General features: G+C 41.4%; 1 protein-coding gene across 1 annotated transcript in view; it reads right to left on the reverse strand.

Annotated features, from left to right (window-relative positions):
* sema3aa (sema domain, immunoglobulin domain (Ig), short basic domain, secreted, (semaphorin) 3Aa) overlaps nucleotides 1-17682 on the reverse strand; it is a 31629-nt gene extending 13947 nt beyond the window's left edge. Inside the window, exons 1-3 of the mRNA XM_020652987.3 lie at nucleotides 17094-17682; nucleotides 3988-4148; nucleotides 2792-2854 (exon numbers count right to left, since the gene is read on the reverse strand). Of these exons, the coding sequence (XP_020508643.1) occupies nucleotides 2792-2854; nucleotides 3988-4148; nucleotides 17094-17199 (330 nt within the window). The 5' untranslated portion in view covers nucleotides 17200-17682. The remainder of the gene's footprint in view (nucleotides 1-2791; nucleotides 2855-3987; nucleotides 4149-17093) is intronic.
* Nucleotides 17683-22700: the final 5018 nt, after the last annotated feature.

A 22700-nucleotide genomic window follows, 5' to 3' on the forward strand; every position in this document is an offset into this window, starting at 1 on the left:
TTAATGTCGGAGGGTTATTAGCAGCCTCGAGGAGTTGATTTGGGCACATGTGTTTAAGAGATTAGCCTTGGGTTTGCCTTATTATAAATACATGCTGAATATACACCTAAAAAATGAGCACACGTTTGCTTTGGGACTTGAAAACACAGAGTGAATACATCAAACATGCAGACAACTCAATGATCTTTCTGTCTTCCTCACTTTAACACATGTATATCCTAAGGCTTTTCAATCTGCCTGACATTTCAGCTTGATGATTTAATGATGTCTCACATCTGAGACATAAATGGATACAAGCACTAACATCAGGTTTGAGCAATGACATTTTTCAGCGCTACACCAAACTGACTCTGAGATCACCCGCTGCTTGCATACCGCCTCCAAAAAGTACAAAACAGTACGCTATTATTCAGAAAGACAGAAAGTCGTGTTTTAGCTATGACTCCTTCTCCTCCGCGGTAATCTGTTTTAAAGAACAGACATCTTGAAAAAATATGCAAAATCACTTTCTTGTTGAGACTTTTATAAGAAAAAGTTGTCTGTATATAAATAGAAAAAGGGACAAGCAGCCTGATAAGTCAGCATAAGAAAGAAAACTAGGCTGGTTTGTCCAAAGGTCACAAATGAGCTTTTCTGCAAAGACTCGTCTTGTCTACCGGTACATCTCATAAGTCTCAACGAAGTCTTACTAAATCTTTTTTTTTCAAAAGCAGCTACACAGAAACGCAGCAACAATAAAGAATATATATAAAGGAGATGTGAGAAAGGAGAGCTCTTTACTGTCTTTTTGCTAAGCTAGGCTAAATGGGCTAAGAGCTCAAGTTTAAAAGTGAGTGTGCAAAATGAAAAGTGGTATCTATCTTTTTATCTATCTTTTACGAGTTAATAAGAATAAAGCATTAGACTTTATCTTTAAAAAAAAAAAAATGTCAACAATCAAACAGACTATATCGAGTTATAGGAGCAGAGTGTTACCTTTGAGAGCCAGGTTAGCTGTCCCCCTGTTTCCATTCTTTATGCTAAGCTTTGATAACTAACAGCATACCACATCTTCATATTGAAAGTACAGACTTGAGAGTAGTTGTATTTTTATTTTTTTCATGTTAAATTTAAGCTACAGGACTTTTGAGTTCACAGATTAAACCTTCACGACGTCCACCTCCACCCTGCACCGACTTTGTAACTTAATGACTTTCCCCTCTGTGTTTCTTCCTGTTGAACAGCGGGAGCACAAGTCCCCCCCCCACATCATTCTCACGCCCTTATTATATGCAATTCACCAACTCCTCTAATCCCCCCTACCCAAAATGTCAGCTCTGTTTATGATCTTACACGGCTGTCTTTGACTTTGAATCATTAGCTATGTGGTAGGTAGGCTCGCCTAAATACTGACAGACGTTAGTCAATCAAAAACACACAGCTCTGTGTTGCCTGCAGGTGAAAGATGGTTTCACTGATCACAAACCATGTCATCATGTGAAAACCCTGACACCGGCAGAGGAAGAATGAATCATTACTGGATGAAATAGATGACTCTCCTTGGACTGGGTATTGATGATGATTTTCCATGGGGAGTGAACAGATGTATGTGGTTTTTTATGTATTTGAATAAATTGAGGGGGATTTTGAGATTATACTGAGGTCTCTAGTTGAATGTGAAAAATACACCAGCCTATTATTTTCCTTTAATATTTGTAAAAGATGGAAATAATTACACTTATTTTTTTCTTTCTTTACAAAACCTTGAATCCAGCCATCAGAGTATCTTTGTTGAATGAATCAAATGCATCAGCCATGGGCAAAGTTACACTCATCCTGCCAACATGAATGATACAGTCATCAGGCATTTATGAGGGAGGCAGCTGTTAAATCTTCTATGTGGCCGTAAATTGAGGTTTAAGAGAAATGCATCACTTCGGAATCTCTGGATATTTTAGTAATGTCCTAATCAAGGCCACTCCGTCTCTGCTCTCAACGCCTCATTTTCAAGAGTAAACATTTTCACAGCACGCAAATACCTCATCATTGTGTTCTGTGTGATTTTGTGCTGCCAGAACACATTCTCTCTCTGCTGCGAGAGGGAGCGAAAGGTGTAGTGTTGCTTGTGTGGTTGTGGCTTTGTGTTTGTGCGAGAATCCCTAAAAAGCCGCTGGTGAGTTGGAGGGACAAGGTAATTCCGGATAATCCTAAAACCCTGCAGCCGCTGCACTCCAAACTCATCCAGCCATGAAATTAAGATCAGATACAGCACAGAGAGGACCTATCCAAACAGCAAAGTAAAGATAACACACACTGACGCTGTACTGCACATAAACAAGGCTGGTGGCATGTGGTGTGTTCTGCAAACTTTTGCAGAATGGCACATGTGAGCTAACATACAGCGGCAGATAACGAGATCGCAAACAATGTACTCCCACATAAAATATGCACATGTGCACACTCTGGGACGCACAAATAAACATACTCCCAATGTCCTTGCACGGTTTAGACACGGTGTACACCTTACTGTGACCAAAAAGCTGTCATACTGTATATTGAGTTGTGGGCGAGTTGTGGTGTATCAGAGTTTGTATCTTTTTTATCATTTTTTTAGCTCATATTTTTGTGAGCCTCTTATACTCCTGCTGTTGCTGGATCAAAGCAGCTCCTTCCATGCGGCATTATTGAGACCAAAACAACATTCCAGAGAATTACATGGAACTACGAAAGACAGCTGTATCTGTAATTTGTGTGACAATAGATGCAAAAAGTGCAGGGAACGGCTTGAAATAACGATGCCATCATGACTTACCACAAAGTCTTTCCCGGCCCACTTGCATTCGTCCCTCTTGGAGGGGGTGGCAGGCCACGCGATCTGCGCAAAAAGGAGAAAGTCATTCAATGCTGGAAGTGGAAAGCAGAGATTTACATGGCATGAAACAAGGGAAGGAAGTGAGTCAGAAGCAAGTGAATCAAAAGAAAATGAAAATGTTTTTGAAATTCCAGAGAATGTTTTTGGAATTGTCATGTTTTAACTGGGATATCCTGGTTTACTCACTTCCTGTCAGTGCTGTGTATGAATGTGATAAATAAGAAGACTTCTGATCCAAATAACTGCAACTGGTTTTGTTTTAGACTTTAAAAATGAAAAGTAAACAGGCTTTTTGCTACTTTATTTTGGAAGAGATACAATTCATTGTGAAGTAAACGATAGCTTTGTATCATCTTTTGGACTTATCCATCTGTGGCCCATGGTGTCACACGAATTATGAAAACACACGGTGCACACATGTGTGGACGTTTGACTTTTACTTTTGACATACTGCTTTTTCTCTGGTGGCCACACAGATGTGGAGAGACAAAGGAAATGTATGCAGAAGCATGCACACGTTGTGGTGCGTCCATGAAACACATCACTTCATTCTCTTTCTATTCCTAGAGTTTATCTCCCCCATAGATCAGCTGAGTTTTCCTCTCAGAGGAAATCTGCATTGCACATTTCAGGGTAATTACATTAGATTTGCTTAATCACTGCTTTTTGGCCCTTATCTCATAATGATGCAAAGATCAGAACAAAAGAGCTAAAGAGGGGGAAAAAATGAACATCCGAGCCAAGGGCAAAAGAATTCATAGACACTCTCCCTCCTTCTCTCCGCATTGACTATGTATTTTTCAGCACTTTCATTCCCCTGCTCAGCACTCTGCAGCCTGCAGGAAAGTCTGTGTCGGTCCTGTGTGTCTATGATAGCAGGCCCAATCAGATAAAAAGACTGTTAACCTAGTCCAGGTGGGGTAATGGAATTATGGACAGGCCTGTCTGGACCAGGACAGACAGTGGGAGGGATGAAGGGAGGGGAGAATGAGATGGTGTAATGGACTCCAGAGGGAGCAGCGGGGGGGAAAGGAGAAGAGGGAAGCTCATATAACAACTTTCAACTGGGGCGAAAAGACCATGACCGCACTCAACTTTCAAACATATATGCACCAAACTGTAGCCAAACTGTTTACCTGTTTGTGGTCTCTGTTGATGTTGACAAGGTCGAACGAGAAGATGTGGTCCTCGGCTCCAACTAGTAGTCTCCCTCGCTCCTCGTCCAATAGGAAAGTGTCGTAGCTGGAGCTGTTGGCCAAGCCGTTGAACGTGACGAGGTTACTGGACTCTAACATCTCTGGAAGAGAAGGAGAAAGAAGAATTAGGGATGAATATGTAGACGACCATGTTCTTGAATGGCTGACTCAAGACTTACAGATAGATTAAAAAAAAAAGACAGCACTTAAAGTATTTATTTTTCACAACAAGAATATATCAGACAGTATCACACAGAAAGAGTCTATCATGTCTAAAAACTGCTGGTTTAAAAGCTTAAAATGAATTCAGTTAACAAAGATTAAAAACGGTTCAATATAATGAAAATGCACCATTTGTTTTGCCTCAAAGGTAAAATAATGTTCATGCCTCCACAGTCATGATGCTCTGTTGTATGAAATCAGTGACATTTTCATGTTTTCTTTAATTGCTTTCCCACACACATTTTGCACACACTTACATCTGCGTCACTCAGGTATAGCGTGAGGCTCTTGAAATGAACACAGCGTGTCCCAATCAGGGACACAGTTCAGACTGTTCAGCCGTGTGATTGGTTGAATAATTCATATGGAGTCAGGGCCAGGGGAGACACTGTGTAAGTAAGTCAGAAAGTGTGGGTGTGTGTGTGGCATGTAGCTTTAAATGGGTTATTATGTAAATCACCTTTGGAGACTGTTTGACTGCACATAGATTTCTTTGCTGTGTTCTGTTCAGGTGTCCTGAAGTTTAGATTCAACAATATGCACTCCAGGCTGAATGAAAAGCAGCGCAGGATTTTCCATCAGGGCTGAAGCCTGGACACTCAGGAAGTTAACGTTTGATCACTGAAGATGAGTTTCTTCAACTCTGACATAATCTGTTACAATAACAGTAGTGTTGCATTAACAAAGAACTGAAGCATGACCGAGTTAACCCCATGATGGATGTTTGTTTCAGACAAAACTAGACAAGGCACACTCAGGTCGGTCACTTTGTTTATAGTGTAACCAGAGAAGCTTAAACGTTAAATGAACCAATAACTCAAAAAATGAATTGACTTTCATTTGCATACAGCCTTACAGAATCCAGAGCTCTGTTTTCAACAGGAGCTCAAATGATCATTTTGAACATTTTTAAAACCATTTTAGAGATTAATTGCTCCTGATAGTCAAAATGCTTCTCTAGTTCAAGTTCTGAAAATCTGAGGATTCGTTTTATTTTTTAGCATTTATACAACATTTTTGAATAACTAGATTTTTATATTGTGGTACTAATTACAGAAGTGAATCAAGTAATTGTAGAAAGATAAGATAAATGAAGCATGAAGCATTAGCACTAATTAAAACAGCATTAAAATCTCCATTATGACGTCTGTTTGTGAAAACATTAGTCATCTAATTCACACATATTTCTATGAAGGAGAGCACACGATGAACAAATGCCTTTACAAATATCTTTCTGTCACCATTATGAACAATTTAACAAAGTAATCATTGATAGTAAATTAAAAAGATTCTTCCACAATAAATGTCTAATATGTCAATCAAACATGGCCCGTTTTAACTGTGGAGGTTTTTCTCTAAAATATTATGACACTTGAAAACATAATCATGCATTGGTCATCATTGTTTGGACTGTTTCTGACTATATTATTTGAGTTTAGGGATTGAATAGTGTTTTTATAATGGGTTTTATAAAAGTCATATTAGTGATCATTAGTGATTAAAGATTCCCTGGAGAACACTTCCTCATTTTACCCTGCACAACCACTGCTTAGAAAAAATTACAATACATGTTGATTTGATTTGAACATAAATTAATTAACCCCTCAACCATCTGGCTTGTGGTTTGTCAACTTGATACATGCCATGTGTTTTTTATTTGTACCACAGGTACACGTCTCTAATGCATCAGCCTCACCATCACACTGCTTCATCCATCATCATCACTGTCACCGTATAGAGAACAGACACACAATGTAGAAACCAGCAGAGGCTAACCCGTGCTTTCATACTGTGTATTTTTATATATATTTGTACACACGCACATGCACACAGTCCGGTGTATTGTGATCTCTCTGCTCTCCCCACAGAGCTCTGATTGACGGGCTGCTATAGGAGCCATCTGCGCCCACTCACACTGTGTAAGATCTTGGACATCTGTGTCTACATAAAAGAGGGGATTGATGGAGGAAGTGGTGTGTCAACCGCGTCTGTGTATCGAGTACCAGTGGGGTGGATGAGGAACCGTGAGAGGGAGCAGTCAGCACCTAATAAAGACCGTTGCAGCTCATCTGCGTCAGTTGGATTTCGGTTTTGAGGCCGAGGAAACGGAGTGGGTGGGTGGGTGTGGGCATGAATGGAGGTCTGTGGATGTGTGTTTGTGTGAGATATTCGTAGCATGCCACAGATGGGTTGAGCGTATGTGTGAGGGTTTCAGTGTGTGTGTTTGTGTGTGTGTGTGTAGGTATCCTTTTTCCACGATGCACACTCGTAAGTCTGCTACAACAAAAAAAAAGATGCCACATTACTCCAACTACGGTGACAACACAACAAATGTTGAAGTAAGAAAGCGGTAGCCAATCAAATAGCCACTTTTATCTTAACAAATCAGGCACGGTTTTACAAGTTCAGGAAATAACTAGAGGGGATAAAGGAAATGCGATTTCCAGTCGATAAAATGCCAGAAGAGGTCTTCTTAAGTTTCAACGATGAAGTCATGGAAAAGAAAGGAGAAGAAATGGATACTGAGAAAATCCCAGACTGGGAATCTGAAAGATTTTAAAAATAAATAGAGAGAGAATGTTTTGAGGAAAAGAAAACAAACAGCAAATGACAAACATAACAAGAAAGTAGGAAACAAAGGGAACTCCTCTTCAGCATCATGGATTCATATTCAACAAACCTGTACAATCTGAAACAAAGCAAGGAGGCAAGGAATGTGCTCCAAAAGTCACAGCCTTCAGGGTCCGTCACGAAAGGTTTACCCCAGATGGGCCAGAGAAGAAAAAACACACGCGCATATTTCAACACGTGGCGGCCTCTGACGAAGACAAGGTGGGCCCGAGCACATGCAAATATACACACACACACACACACGCACACACACAGAGGTTTTATCTGAGCTGGGATCTACTGCGGTTTGGAGAATTGCAGGAACTGGGCGTGAGCACCTTAAGGACCTCCAACCCAAACACAGACATGGTCGTTTGGAAAGGAGAGCATGGGCAGATACGACGCACAGCGCAGCACAGCTCATACAAAATACAGCAACACATTCAGTGAACATGTGAACACAATAACACACGCAAACAAATACAAAGCAGGTTCAACTTGAATACACCGCACTCTGCTTTAAAAATGCAAACAAGGACACACCCTATAACTGACATGCATATTATATTCATATTGACCTACATGTTTACACGGCATCAATTCTGCCTGAGCACACACACAAACACACAAACACACATACGCACGCTTGCACATACTTCTTCCCCGACTAACTTGTAATCCAATCAGTATTTCTGCTTATGCAGCATAAACTAGTGGAACAGTGAGCAAACTCAGCAGCTTCCACCTCTAACACACTCCTCGGCCCCGGACCTTTCAGCAGACACGGGGACACACATAAACCTTTCCTTTCCTGTGCATGTGTGTGTGCGTACACAAGGCGAGCGCCCTCCACATCACACATGAGCCACTGGATACATTTAAACACAAAAACTTGTGTGTGCATTACATTCCTCTCGCTTCACACACACATGTGGTATAAACACACACACACACTCTATTCAGTCAATGCTAGCTACTTTCATCCCACTTTCTCTTGTTACACATCCTATGTCTGCTCTTTTTCACTCACACATTCTGCCTCTTGCACATTCAAATACACACACTCATACACTGCGGCCTGTGCAAACACAGAAACACACGCGCACACACACACACACAAATGCAAATATGCAGACACACGTGTGCATATGTGCATGAAAAGATACAGTGAAATCACTGCCTTGATTCAATTTTGGAAGTTTTATCATGTTATTTATGTTAATCTGTATCAAATTGAAGTAATAACACATTTGTTTTCACGTATCCATGCACAAACATACACCCTGTATAATCAAGGACAGCCCTTGAAACAGACAAAAACAAGCATTTCATTCAAATAAATTATCATTTGCCGTACTCTGCTGTGGAAAATAACCTGCCTCTTGTCTTAAAAAGCCCTGGAAAAAAAGAAAAAAAAAACCCGGAGCCACATTGAAAATTCAAGTGCAATTGTCTGTGGAGTACTCTTCACTCCCCCATCCTCTGAACAGGCGGGCGTTTTAGACGCCTACACGCCATGCAATAGTGGAATAATGAAACTGCGTGAAAGAAAGGCGACAGGGCATTAAATTATGTTTATCTGAATGTGTGTCCTCACCACTGTGTGACTGACATGAAAGATAAAAGCCTGACAGAGGAAAACACTTGACTGAGATTCTACATATGGGTAATATTCTATTAAATCAGAGCTGCAGATTTCCAGTGTTTATCTTGTTTCAGATATACAGCAAAGGCTTAACAAGAGGGGAAGGGGTTTTTCAACATGTAAAAAATGGGTCTGAATAACACATTTTGCTTGTTAATTTCCTTTTGTTGACACAGCTTTCTTTTATTTCCGCTGTTGGCAAAAGGTGCGTGACTTAGACCCTCCAGGTGTGCTTCTGTGGTTTGCCAGAGTGTATGAGTCTGTCTGGGTTTTACTAAAGAGCTACTCTGTTGACGAGCAGAGGCAGAAAAAAAAAAGATGTTTTTGAAAAGAAAAATGGCAGCTCAAAAGAAGCTGGTGCTGAGAATTACACATGTTTATCTTTTAAATACAGGGACAGCTTCAGAAAACCAAAGACACACAGTACGGTAATATCTCCAGAGGTTTGGTTTTGGCACGTCAGTCTCTCTGTCTTTCTCAACCCTGCCTTCAAATGCTTTCTTTTCTCTACGTGTGTGGCACGGCAATCGTTTTTTTGCTGCTCTCATGACCGCCTCGGCCACAGAACACAGGTGTCAGGGGAGAAGAAGAAGGAAAAAAAAGAGGAGAAGCAGAGACTGCAGAGCCGTCCTGTGGAAATTTGCAGAGAGCTTTGCTTAACAAAGTGTTCAAATATTATCCTAAGCTCAAGGATATCCACACATGCCTCAAAAGTTCACCTCTCTCGCTCCCTTTCTCTCCCTTTCTAAGCACAGTAGCAGGTGTGGGTTGGTTTCCATGGTGACCATCTGTATAACACAACCTGGGCACCATTCAGGTGTAGTTTAGTGACAGCTCTGACAGGAGATATGCTGCTTTAAACAGAGCGCTTTACAGTCTACAATTAAGAGGAGCTACATCAAAGTGTGTGATGATTGATTTTTTATTACAACACTATGTGAGAAGTTTGCTGTTTAAGCCATAAAGATGAGTGTGTTTTCTTTGATTCCAGCTCTTCAAAATACCACTGAAGTTGAAATAGAAACTTAATTTTCTATTTCTAACCCAAACTGACTCATAGCTATAATATACAGTCAAGTACCGTGTCTTATGGGGCATTTAAATACCATATTCTGTCCTGTGAATATGAGAATGCTAAACCATAGGATATGTATCATAGGGAGTAACAAGGAAGACCTAACCACATCCAAAAACCACACAGAATCTATATGTGTAGTCTAAGTATGTGTTGAATTTCATGCAGCACCATTCATTTCTCTCAACCAAAATGCTAGACTTCCTCATCACCACAGGGCATTCCTGTTTTTCCCTCGAAAGAAGAAACACAGAGAGAGAGGACACGGGAGAAAAAAACTAGAGAAAGCAAGATAATGAAAGTAAAAGTAGACGCACAAAACAAAAATCAAGGATAATGGGAGCAAAAGAAAGTGGACACATGAGCCCATGAGAAAAGAAATAATGCACTAAATGCAGAGACAAAAGTGGTTCAATGTGGAAACATTTCATTAGTGTGCGTCTCTGACTGTCATGGCGCGGCTGGACCACAGAGAGTGGTTTATGACCACAGACGGCTAGAGGCCCGGCCATGCTCACTGCACAGACACACCACGCTCACAGTGCAATCAGGCGGCTCTGCCTCCCTCTGTTCATATTACTTTTGAAGAAAGGAAATACACAAATACTAACAATCACTTTTGCATGCAAATAAAGTCAGACACAGACTTGTTTGAATATGTACAAGCAGGCAAAACGTGGCACAAATCACAGTTTCACTCCTCTGCAAAGCTGTGCAGAGAGACAGAGACGGTGCTATGAGAGGCGGTTTGATGGATGGACTCTGAGAGGAACCAGGCTGTGGTTAGCGTGGTCGTGTCTGGAGCCACTGCCTGTTAGTGCAGCCTGTCAGCTTGTACCGTGTAGCTGAATGTCAGCCCTGCCAATGTATTAGAAATTAATGAGGCAGGGCTACAGATCTGAACGTGTCTCGGGCAAACTGATGCGACAGAGACCAGGAACACAAATCCACAGCAGCCGATGCACATTCCAGCTCGGCAGACCATTATTTACAAACCGAGTGTTAGAAAACAAGGCTTCATGTCATAAATAAACCGTGTCAGGATTTTATGGCATTGCTCGAAAATGCTGCAAGATTATAATCATTAAAACCCAAAGTAATAAAAATAAGGGGAGGATTTATGTTTTTTTTTTCCCCCACATTTCCTGATGTTGCAATGTAAATTACGACATCAGAGCTCAAGTGTTTACAAAATCTTACTCATTACACTGCTTCTGACGTTTATGGGAGGGAGACGGAGGGTGAGGGAATAACAAGGAAGAGGGAGCAAACTAAGTGTTAAATTACTGAAATTTTTGAGGGACTTGTACTGCAAGTGGGCCTTAAATTTAGAAATTAAAATCTTGAAGAAGGGTGGATTAAAATCGCAGACAGCATCTATAATCATAATACATCTCTGCAAATCATTATAACATCAATCCTGCACAAGGAACCATTACCAAATCCACACTAATGTTGTGCTGCCACTCCCCTGTCTTTGTCTGTTTGCAGTCTATCAGTCCTTTAGTCCGTCTTTCTGCAGAGATGTCCCCCTCATTTGTAACACGACTCTGCTCAGACTGAATGGTGCATCCTTTCTCCATCTGACTGACAAGACTTAGCAGGTGGCGGGTCCCATTCAGACTCGCGCTCCAGCAATCTGCGCAACGCTGTAACCCAAGCCTCTATCCCGAACACAGATGCAAGGAAACAGGATATTTTTCCCTGCATGCATGTCCGTACAGTGCTTATGTACACACGGGGAAAAATGTACACTGCAAATGCTGTGTGCAGACTCATTAATCTTTGAGCAAACATACTCCGCTGACACTACATCTTATTTTGGCTTAGAGCAGCACGCATCCAGACTGTTTTTGAAAATCATTTTCCTTTGAATAAAACCTTCTTGAGCAAATTGGACTTAAGGGAACATTTTATAAACACTGGGTATGTTCCAAAACATGCACATATTTGGAAATCAAATTACAAATTCATGCCACTGAAAGGTCATAAGAATCGCTACTACTACCCTATTTTACCACATGGATAATACATTCTAATTGCTCCTCTCACATTCCTATATTAGCTTAAATTGCATGCAATAAGATAAGAAAGATTAGCACTACACTCTCTAAGATACACACAGTGAAAGAAGAGACAGATTTCTCTGTGCAATGATGAATGGCTTTTTGTTTAGCAAGTATGTTTGGCTCACTGAACAATTATCTTCAGGGCCATGAGTGTTGACACAATCACTTACAAGCACACATTTCATTATACCAGCTTTCAACTTGTGGACATGTGTGATGGCTTGTGAGCATACAGAAAAGTGTGGTCACTCAGGTTTGTGAGTCAGGGTAAGGAAATGTAACATTCTTGGGGGCATAGTAGAAGGCAAAAACCACTGCAAAACAGTGGCTTATACTATTGGAATGTGGAATTTGGAAAAGATGAGGGTAGTTCAGTCCATGTGTGTGTGTGTGTGTGTGTGTGTGTGTGTGTGTGTGTGTGTGTGTGTGTGTGTGTGTGTGTGTGTTCGTTCAAATAGAGCTGAAATAGCCAAAAAGATTTGTATCAACTGCAATCAAAGAGACAGGAAAAGGAGACCAGCATACAGAAAAGAAGCACACACAGACAACCTACATGAAGATTGTACTTAGGGTCTGCGGTGTTGTGGTTCCTTGAGATGCGACCAAGCCACAGAAGAGGGAGGAAAGGGGGGGGGGTAGAGAAGAACGATGAGAAACAGAGGAGACGGAGGCAGACATCTCCAAAGTTGGCGCGTTGGGAGAACACCTTGTAATTATCTACATCCGCTCTGTCGGCCAGAGCCCGCAGAGTACAACACAGAGAAGAAGAGAGGGAGACTCAAAGCTCATTCACTTATAAAGAATGAATAGGACACACTGATAAACCAACACACACATGCAAACAGCCGCAAAAAGGGATGTTTACGCCCACACACAAGCACACATGCACACACTCACATAGTAGGGCTCATTATGGGGCCGAGTCCAGACTGTGTGGAGTGCGGTTCCACACCAAGTGTCTATTTTGAATGGTTGTAAGCCAATTCTAGATTCCCTGTCTCTGTCTCAGTCTTGCTCCCTGCATCTTCCCTCCCTAGTTCCACCCATCCAGCCAGCCTGCATGGGGCGGCTGCCGTGGCATTAAGAGGTCATACAGCAGGCTCCATAATTAGCCATGCAAAGGGTAATTATCAGGTTGTTTATCGAGTCCTTTTAAGTTTTAAAGAGCCACATGCTGGCTACTTCTTTTGCATCACAATAGGGTTAAGTTTAGCCAGTTTAATTGATCTAACTCTTAGTAGTCAATGTGTGGTGTAGGTGCATCGATTGACCTAAGGGGGTCAGTGTTTCTCCTGATGAATCATTGCAGTGCGAGAGATTGCGGCACAGTTTGTTTTCAGGAATCTGATTTGTGTGCAAGTATGCTCTGATCCATGGGAGTTTATCATCGGTATATCCTTGTATATGGTTGCAGTATTGGACAAGTGAAGCAGCCGCATTGAAAAGTTTCAGTTGTGCAACATAAAGCAACTCACTCTAAGATTTCAGTGTGTTGGCAGATGTTCTCTGGAAGAAGATAATGAGTCATTTTTAGTTTGAAATCTGGTTTCTGTTACTTGTCCAACTTTGTGTTCGAACATGTCTTATGTCTCCCTCTCCTTATGTGACTTGTGGAGGGCAGTAAGAGCTATTCTAGTCTCAAGGAGAAGAGAAAATCATTAACTTCAGTGATCATACTTCTGTCCCCATGAAGCCGGATCCTTTTAACTGACTGTCTAACTGACCCCAGAGGGAAATCATTTACTCTTCACTTGCTGCGCCAGCCATTCCCATGAGGGGTCATTTTCTCTACCTGCCGCCATTTCTCAGTCGTTCTACCTTTCAAAGTGCTCACTCTGCAATCGTTTGACTGTCCTTTCCAGCAGAAGAAGATCACATTTTATTTCCTGACTAACTGTCCCTTGATGCGTGTCATCAGCGCTCATTTAAGGTTCTTGCAGCTCAGATGCTTAGTGTTTATTTGACTTTCCCAAACCCCAGGCCCTCCTTGTTTTGGAACTGTCATACACCTGGATTAAGTCTCTGGTGATCGACTCACTCAAGGGCTCCATGCTTGTTTGACTGTCCTTCCCAGGAGGATTCCTCCTTGTGGTTTATTTGACTAAATTACCATGGCGGCTTTGCAGAGGGAGAGGGGATGAGCGACACTTCCCTTAACGACCTGCCTCCCTTCCGTCTGCTGTATGTCTGCCAGCTTTTCCTTCATTAAAATAAATTCTCCTCCCCCCTGAGTAGACGCCCCCACCGTATCGCCATCCCTTTCATCATGGGTGTTGACTGAGACTTGTCCCCCTGACAGGTATCAAGAAAACCATCAAACACCTGTGGGCACGCGACACAAGCGCAGGCAGAGGATACTAGTGGAGCACACTAAGAGCAAACAATACACTCTGATGCCTCTACACTAGAGATGTTCAAATACAAAGTCCTCCCTTATAAAAAAGGGAAATAAGGGAATATTGATACCAAAATCTAAGCTTACGTATCGGTCAATGAGGTGTATCCCTTTAATACTACATTACACATAGTCTTGGTAGAAAAACAGGATTGCTGACCTTTTGAAGCTTTAACTGCATTAAACTCTCTGTTATGACCTCACTGTTATTTTTGTAATTCTCACATGATAATTTTAAATTAAAAAAAGTTAAAATTAAAATATTGTTTTGGGTGGTTACTGGTTATGGATCTAGACCTGTACATTGACCCGCATACTGGTAACAACAAGGATATTAATATCTATACTGGTATCGATTCAAATATTATTGGCCACACATAATTTATATAAATTATTTTATAACATTGTCGGTACTGGTTTACTTTACCAGTGTCAGTATAAGTATCAGACCACCACTACACTACCCCATGTGCAAAAGGACACAAAGTTGATACAACTGTGCAAGCTAACAACAGTTATTGATCACAGAAAACTACAAGAGCACAATCATTTATGCAATAATTTGTGGCATTATCTGGGTCCAACATCATTAGTGCTACTGATAATGATAAAAGATCAAACTGATATCAGCCATATGATACAGATAGACACTCAATAATAGCACGAGCTTACAGCAGTGGGTGACACATTATCACAGAAGTACGTATTTCAAAGTTCAAGACTGATGTAACTGGATTAAGAAACAACAGCACAGTCTAACAGCAGGTAGTGATCATACAAATATATAAACCCTGATTCAGCCCTGATTCCTGAACAGCACAATAAAATATGCAGATTTTGTGAGTTCATGCCGCCAGGCACTGCCCCACGCACAAACCAGGTGTCTAATTATATGAGTGCAAAGCCAAACCTGACACATTCTTGCCTCACTAAACCACACAAGCCCAACACACAGAGACACCACTTACAGTCTAAGGAGAGGGAATCGCAAGAGATGGTGTTGAGTCCTCACACCCAGACGTGGTAAGAACATACACACACGCACGCACACACACATACACAAACAACAAGGCTTTGATGTACTTTTAGCAAAAATAACTGTACATCCTCAAAAGTACATCTTTCATGACAGCCAGTTTCGCAGCAGAACTGCCCTGCTGGTTTGGACGATCCACATCCATCACTTGTACAGTCGCTCAATACAGACTTTGATGCTCGATGACATATCTCTTGTCGAGTGTTGTTGTCGGCAACGTGTTCTCTTGTCAGACTGAACAGCAGACGATCACAAAAGGGGGCAGGAGGGAAGTATATTTTCATTCTTTTAACAGATGGCCGCGTAAAGGAGGGATGACATTTACCCATCATGCCTAGAAGCTCCCGTTCGGTGTGAAATGATATAATGGAGCCCATGCGATGTTTGACTTCAAGCAGGTAAGTTCAACAGTGATTCATTCCAGATATTTTTCGATGTGATGGTAAATGTATGTCGACACTTTTTAAAATGTTACATGGGGATATGAGGAGCACAAAAATCCAGAGTCATCACTAGAAATGCCTCATAATGAAAGCTTAAAGCTCAAAACTTAAAGTCAGATGCATTTTGACTCTAGATCTAAAATATAAACAATCACCATAAACACTTTGAAATTGAACGGGTGATAAAAGAAAATATACTACACCACAATTACAACCTGCACTCCAGCTAAAATATAAGGCATGTGATATAGCAGGCCTCTAAACACAAGTTACGCCAAACGTCTCAGCTAAAGATAGAAAATAAATGTAAGTGACAAATGTCATATCGCTCCCTTCAAAAAGTAAAGAATCAGATTTTCTCTCAAGATAGATTGAAATTGTCAGAGGAGCCAAAAGCTTTGGGTGACAGTCAACCACACACTCGTGTTTTTCGGCTGCAAAACGAAGGCAAATCAACCCGTTTTCAGAGAGCATGTTTTACGAGAGAGGCTGTACTAAAATAAAAAATCGAGGGACCACACTCTCAGCCGTATACTTTGGGTCATGTTTTAGGACAAAGAACCACAATAGTCTACCATCACTGACATTACAGAGGGAAAAACAGCTTCCCTAAATATGCCAAAAATGTTGCCAGTTATTTCTAGCATAGATGAAAAGTGCTAAAATGAAGATCCTGATTTAGTGTAGGGTGTGAGAGAGGAGTCAAGGCAGAGAGAGAGAGAGAGAGAGAGAGAGAGAGAGAGAGAGAGAGAGAGAGAGAGAGAGAGCGGGGAGGAGGAGGAGGAGGAGGAGAGGAAGAGCCGGCGCTCCGCAGTCTCCCCTCAAAATAACACAGGAGAGGGAATAATATGTTTGCTTGTATAAGTCAAAAACTTACACGTGCACGATATAAAAAGACACCAGAAACTCCCTCTCGTTTTCTACTAATGCCTTCTACTGAAAAAATAAAATGTAAAGCATACATATTAAATCAGCACGCATTTATAGTTTCCATTTAAATAAATAAAACTGTACAACTGTTGGATCCATTTGGTTTCGAGTAAAGGGAAGTTGTGAAACCTGCATGGTCCCTTGAAGAAAGACTCTGTGTCATGACTGAAGCAGACTTTTTGGGACAGAAGCCATGAAAACAGAGACTCTAACGTCGCTTCTGAGCACTTAACAGAGCTGTACAGTGCTATAAGAAGGGGAAAATTGGTTCAGTGGCCAAAATATACATTTAACTCAAAGCAAGAGCCTTTTCGTCAGCATATGGAACCAATCTAACTATTTGTAAGAAGAATAGTGGATTCTGAGAGGGAAGGAGTGAGTTAATGAAAGAGAAAAGAATACGGGAGGTTAGGCAGCAGGGAGTAAGATGCAGTGTGTGCTGACCAAGAAGGAGAAAGACTGAATGAAAGAGACACACAGGCAGAAATAGAATCAGAAAAATAGAAGAAAAGAATGGCATAAAAGAGCACCCGTCGGCAAGAAACTAGACAAGCCATTTAAAAGCAACCACAGTGGTCTCGTATAACCTGGAGTCACAGGGAGATCTGAGAGTGCGCTTACCCTTGTATGAGAGCTTTAGCCTGGGTACGTTGTGCTTGGGCTCATCACCTCTTCCAGGCTGCACCGCCCCACACAGCAGCACTACAATCCCAAACAGGTAATCCATGGTGCTGGAGTGCTGCTGCTGGCCAACCTCCAGACCAGGGGGGCACTCACACCCTGACCAGTGCCCCAAAGATGAGCGTCTCCTGCTGGGGTACGCAAAGCCTGGAGCGTCCCCTGAAAGTGGAGGTTCCAGGAGAGAGGGGAGAAAGAAAAAAAAAAACAAAACCTTGCTCCTTTAGGGGGGACTTCTCTGTAGTGTGAGGGAGAGTGCTGCTCACATGGCTCCCCGTGTGGAGGTCCAGGCTTTATAGTCCTTTTGGTTTATCTCTTCTCTCACCCAGGTGAAGGCTCAGCAGGGCTTCAGCTTGCCGTGATTAAGATGAGTGTCTGTGTAAAAAGGAAAATCAGATCCCTTATCCACAATAGTGAGACTATCCTTTTCTAGAGAGTATATTTTTTGTCTGTTTCTGGCTTCTTCTCTTTGAGCAGACACTCACAGCAAACCCTCTAATCCTTGTGTGCGGCTCCACCAGACTGCCAGAGAGAGAGAGAGAGAGCCAGAGAGAGAGAGAGAGAGAGAGAGAGAGACAGAGAGCTACACCATCCACGGGAAGAGAGGGGAGGGGAGGGAGAGCAGCTGAGAGAGCGCAAGAGAGAGAGGAGGGGGGCGGGATGACAAGAAAACAAGTAAAGTGGAGTAGAATTATGGTGGATCACAAGGTTTATATAGTTTTGTCTTTTCCGCTTTGATTTCCTGTTCTATTAGTCATCAGTTTTCCTTTTTTTTTTTTTTTACATCTACAATCTCCGTCCCTGTCAGTAGATTGGCAGGTCAACTGTCAGAAGAGGAAAAAAAAAGGTTGACACAATGAACTGGTTGTTTCCATAAAAATGTAATAAATGAAACAACGTGACTTCACATAAATGGTCAACAGATTTTGTCTGAATCCTGATACTTGTCATCTATGTTTTGATGGAACAAAAAAAAAAAAATCACCAGGTTTTCTGTCGTGATCTTTGAGACAACAACCAAAAATATCTCATCCCAAGGTCCTTGGAAGAAGTTTTGAACCTTATCATACCTCACAGTCTTCATAAGGAGACTTTGCCCAGTTGTTATGGAAATTGAGATATTCAACTTTGGAGCAATGTAAGGATTTCTTGTTGTCTTTTATTCCTTTTTCTTTCAGGACACCACATTTAAAAAACAAAAAAAAACTACAGTTTTCAAAAGAAGGATGTGATGTCTAACAGCTTTTTTCAGCCTGTGTCGTTCCTCTTCATGCCCTGCAGCTTTTACATCAGGTCCCGATGTGTTTGCTCAAATACATTTCAGGGACTATAGGGAAAATATTCTGTTTCCCCAAAAAGTGGTTAGGTCTGAACAAGGCTGCTCTTTAAATTTTAAATGAACTTCTGATCACATTTATGACTTTTTCAGGATGTTTTGGTTGAAAGTGGGATTGTCGTGAGTTGGGGAGTTAATAAGAAACCAGCTGGATGACACGGATGAAGAAAAACAGTCTCGGCCCTGGGAAAAGTTAAGAGAAATAAATCAGGAGCAGGCGAGACAGAACAACAGTTTCTAATTTCTCCCTATCTTGTTTATCTTGTGGGAAGATTAAAAAAAAAAACATTAACAAGAGTTTGCATGAGACTTTCATTTTTCTTCAGTGCAGAATATTAATGTACATATTTTAGGAGCATTTTGCGGATTATCGTACATAAATTAAGCCTCAGTTTTCCCGCAGAGAGTATAGCTTTTCAATATGTTTAGGACTTATCCAGATGAAGCCTGTAAGTTTAGGGGAACACATGCTGGTAGTTAACTTGTGTAGTCTGAGACAGATCCTGTATCTGGTTAAGTCATTCACATCAGCAAGGCAGGTCAACAGCACTCTCCCCCCCCTCCATTAAACCCCTGCTAGGCCCTGCAGGTGTTTGTGTGTGTGAGTGTGTGAGTGTGTGTGTGTGTGTGTGTGTGTGTGTGTGTGTGTGTGTGTGTGTGTGTGTGTGTGTGTGTGTGTGTGTGAACCTCCTGCTTCCTCTTACAGGGTGACAGAGCAGTGGTGAGGTGATAAAAGCTTTGATAAACACGAGTGCTGATGTGTCAACTCGCATACCTCAACACACTAAAAGAAAACAACCTGAGAATTGCACTGGTATAAAGTGAGTGGTGTGTGTGTGTGTGTTTGTGTGTGTTATAAGGGTACCCTCATATTGTAGCACTCCCACTAGAGTGAAACTTTTGTTGATGTATTGTACAGCATGTTGGATCTTGTTCTTGTTTTTTTTTTATAAGTTTGTGTGTTCTATAAAATGGAGTTATAAGTGTTTTCAGACATGGCTGTTTATGTCCTTAACTTTCCTTAAAGAAAACATGTATACATGTCTACTGGGAGGAAGTCCATCTCTTAACGCTAATTCGAGTTTATTCCAACTTAGAAAAGAAAATACATTGAGCACTCCCTGAGATGCTTCTGAGATCTGGTAGGAGAGTCATTTTCAAACTGTTTAACATGGGAGAGAAAACGACATTAAACCTCTTAAACCTCTAGTTTTACCAAAGTTAGACGGCAGAGAAAGTGAGGGCAAATATAAAATGATTACCCTAACCATCCACAAGATGGTTGAGATAACCCAGTTTAAATGTGTAAGGAGGAATTAAATTGATATTTCAGATGGGATGTATTTCACACTAACCTCCATTTAAAATGGTTTTTATTATCTAACTCGACTTGTTTAAAACTTTTTGAGTGTCTTATTTCTCTCTTTGGTGGATTTCTGAGCCGGTTAATCGCATTCCACTCAGTAAGGCAAGTTATCAAATATCATGCAGGTTGTTTCTGGAGCCAACTATTGGTTAAAAAATTGAGCTCCCCTTTGAGATTTTAACAAGTAAAGCATTTTAACATTGTGTGTACATTAAGTAAATACGCCTTCTCACTATGCCCCAGTTGTTTTGAATGACTCTTGATGGGTTGCCGACATGCATCCATGTCGTCTTGCATTCACTCCCACCACCGTGGCGCCCACGTCCTCGTATCTCATCACCCCTTTAGTCCAAACAGCCTTTTTAGCTGTTTACCCACAACAAACAGACGTGTAGACAGACACATGAAAGCACCCTCTCCTCTCTGCATCGACCTCTGCCTCTGTCCTCTGCCCCGATCATCACCTTCCTCCCATTTATCTGCATTAGGCAAACTAATGGGCGCCCGAGCTACCTGCATCGATCCTCGGTAGGGTGGAGTGAGATGTGCTGGAACACGCCTTTATGGCTCGCCCTTTAGGGAGTGCAGCAACAGTGTGACCTATCCATGTCGATCTATTTGAGACGCCCGGAGCCGGAGCAGCCCTGAGTAATGATGACTTAATAAATGGTGACACGCTATTGGCCGTAGAATGAGATGCCCATTGACAAGGAGCTTCCAGAGGCTTTCAGCGCCTGCCGGTAAAAATAGAAGCGGACACGGGACACCCTGCTTATGAGGACGCAGCGGATGGGGGAGAGGCGTCAAACGTGTGTGTGTGTGTGTGTGTGTGTGTGTGTGTGTGTGTGTGTGTGTGTGTGTGTGTAACGAGTGTCAATGTGCTGTTACTGATATGATGGTGTATCTTCATCCGGTTGGTATGGGAAGTTAATGTTCTGCGTATGCGGGAGAAAATGATTAAGGAAACATGACCCCAGATGTCTATTTTACAGAGAACATCAGAAATGTCCCACCCTGAACTTCAAGCGCACTGATCTTTTGACCTTTCCCGTTCTATAGCACACGCCTACAAACCATCCTGCCCATTTCCTAACCGACCAAATGTTCTCTAAGCTATTGCCACAGCCAGCAAAGATACAATTATTACCGTTTTGATAACTGACAAATGAAGTTCAAGGTATAAACTGTCGTCACTTCCTTTAGGCCACTGGAGTTCATGTTCCTTTGTCACACCCTGCTCCCAACATGGGAGGTCATAGAGCACATTCTTACTCAGCAAATGAAATACGCAGGAAATAAGGATGAGGAAAAGGTGGGAAATAGTCAGGAAACATGGGCGGAGTGACGGTGGCGACATTTCCGTTAGTTTAAACAGCGATACAAAAGCTGCTCATCTGACAGGCTGGAAAAAAGAAAGAAGGGAGTTTGTTTCAGCGTGCACAGGTACCCACGATCATGACCTCGTAAAAGATGCAGTAACACATGAAAAGTGAGGAAATTGAAACCGTAAAACAGACCACATGGGCGAGTTTTACAGAGGAATTTTATTGCAAAAGGGAGGATTAGAGGAGGCACATAAGTTAAAGAGATAATTGTGTGACTCTGGACTTTTTCCTCTTACACATCAGACTGTGAAAAAAGGGAAGATCACCACATATATCATGCTTGTGCAAAGTGTTTTGTCACAGTTACATTCATGTGAATGTGCAGACATGAGTAAAACCCATCTGTGTATGCAATCATTACTGTAATAGTCTGTAAACCTGTCTGTGTCTGTGAGAGCTACACAATGAGCTATATATCAGAGTATATGAAGCCTGAAAGGACGTCTCTGTTAGCGTGTGAAAGTGTCGGGTTGGTTTCTAATATTCCAAAATCCAGGAAGAAATCATTTGAACACAAAAGACATCTGGAGAAAAGTTAACTAGCTTTGAATTCTTCATCAGTTTTTAATTTTGTTTTGACTTAATTTTAGTTTCAATAACTCCAAGGCTATTTTTTAGCTAACTTTCTTTTTTAATGCTTAGTTTTAGTTCAGTTTTGATTAATTTGAGTGTTGGGTTTTATTATTTTTGTTAAATAGGATCCCTGCCAGGTGTGAGACCCAAAAAGGCTTGAAAAAGAACATGTAGCAAAAAATTAAAACATACAATTCAAAACCAAAAATAATCTAAATATCTACAGAATAAATCAATAAATTGAAAAATTAAGACATATGTAGTTTTAATTTATTTGAGTTAATTATGTAAAGTTTCCATTAGTAAGTGAAGCCTCGTTTTTATTTCAGTTCACGATCATCGTTTAGACAATCTGGTTGTTGGTATTGTGTTCGCTTTGATTAATGATAACCTTGATGGGAAGTGTAATATAAAGAATGTTTGTCTCAATAGCAGACTATTTCTTAAGAAAAGCCTGAGTTATAAGAAATACAAAATCATCCCCCCTATTTCATCACATAGTCAAGTGCAGACACCTGTTTCTGCTCTTTTTGCCCTGACTCTTCCTCTTCAAACAAAGTGGCCGTTGCATTAAAAACCCATTGTAGAGCTCACACACAATGCTCTCTCTCTGCACTAGAAAAGCCTCTGAGACCTGGCGGAGGGAAATGGGAGGTTTCCCTCCATTACATCGCTCCTCAAAATGTCAGAGGTCAGGCTCCAGGTTTACAAAGGGGTCACGCAACCCCATCGTGTGCATGACGGAGCTCGGGTAATCTCTTAAAGCAAGGCCTTACTCATATTCAGATCCATGTGTGTACATGCGAGTTTCCGCATCCGCATCCACTCAAGACAAGTACGGGAATAAGAGGGATAAATAAACAAAAGTGGGACCACATTGCACCATGGGA

This window comes from Labrus bergylta, chromosome 23 (assembly GCF_963930695.1).
Source record: "Labrus bergylta chromosome 23, fLabBer1.1, whole genome shotgun sequence".
NCBI lineage: Eukaryota > Metazoa > Chordata > Actinopteri > Labriformes > Labridae > Labrus > Labrus bergylta.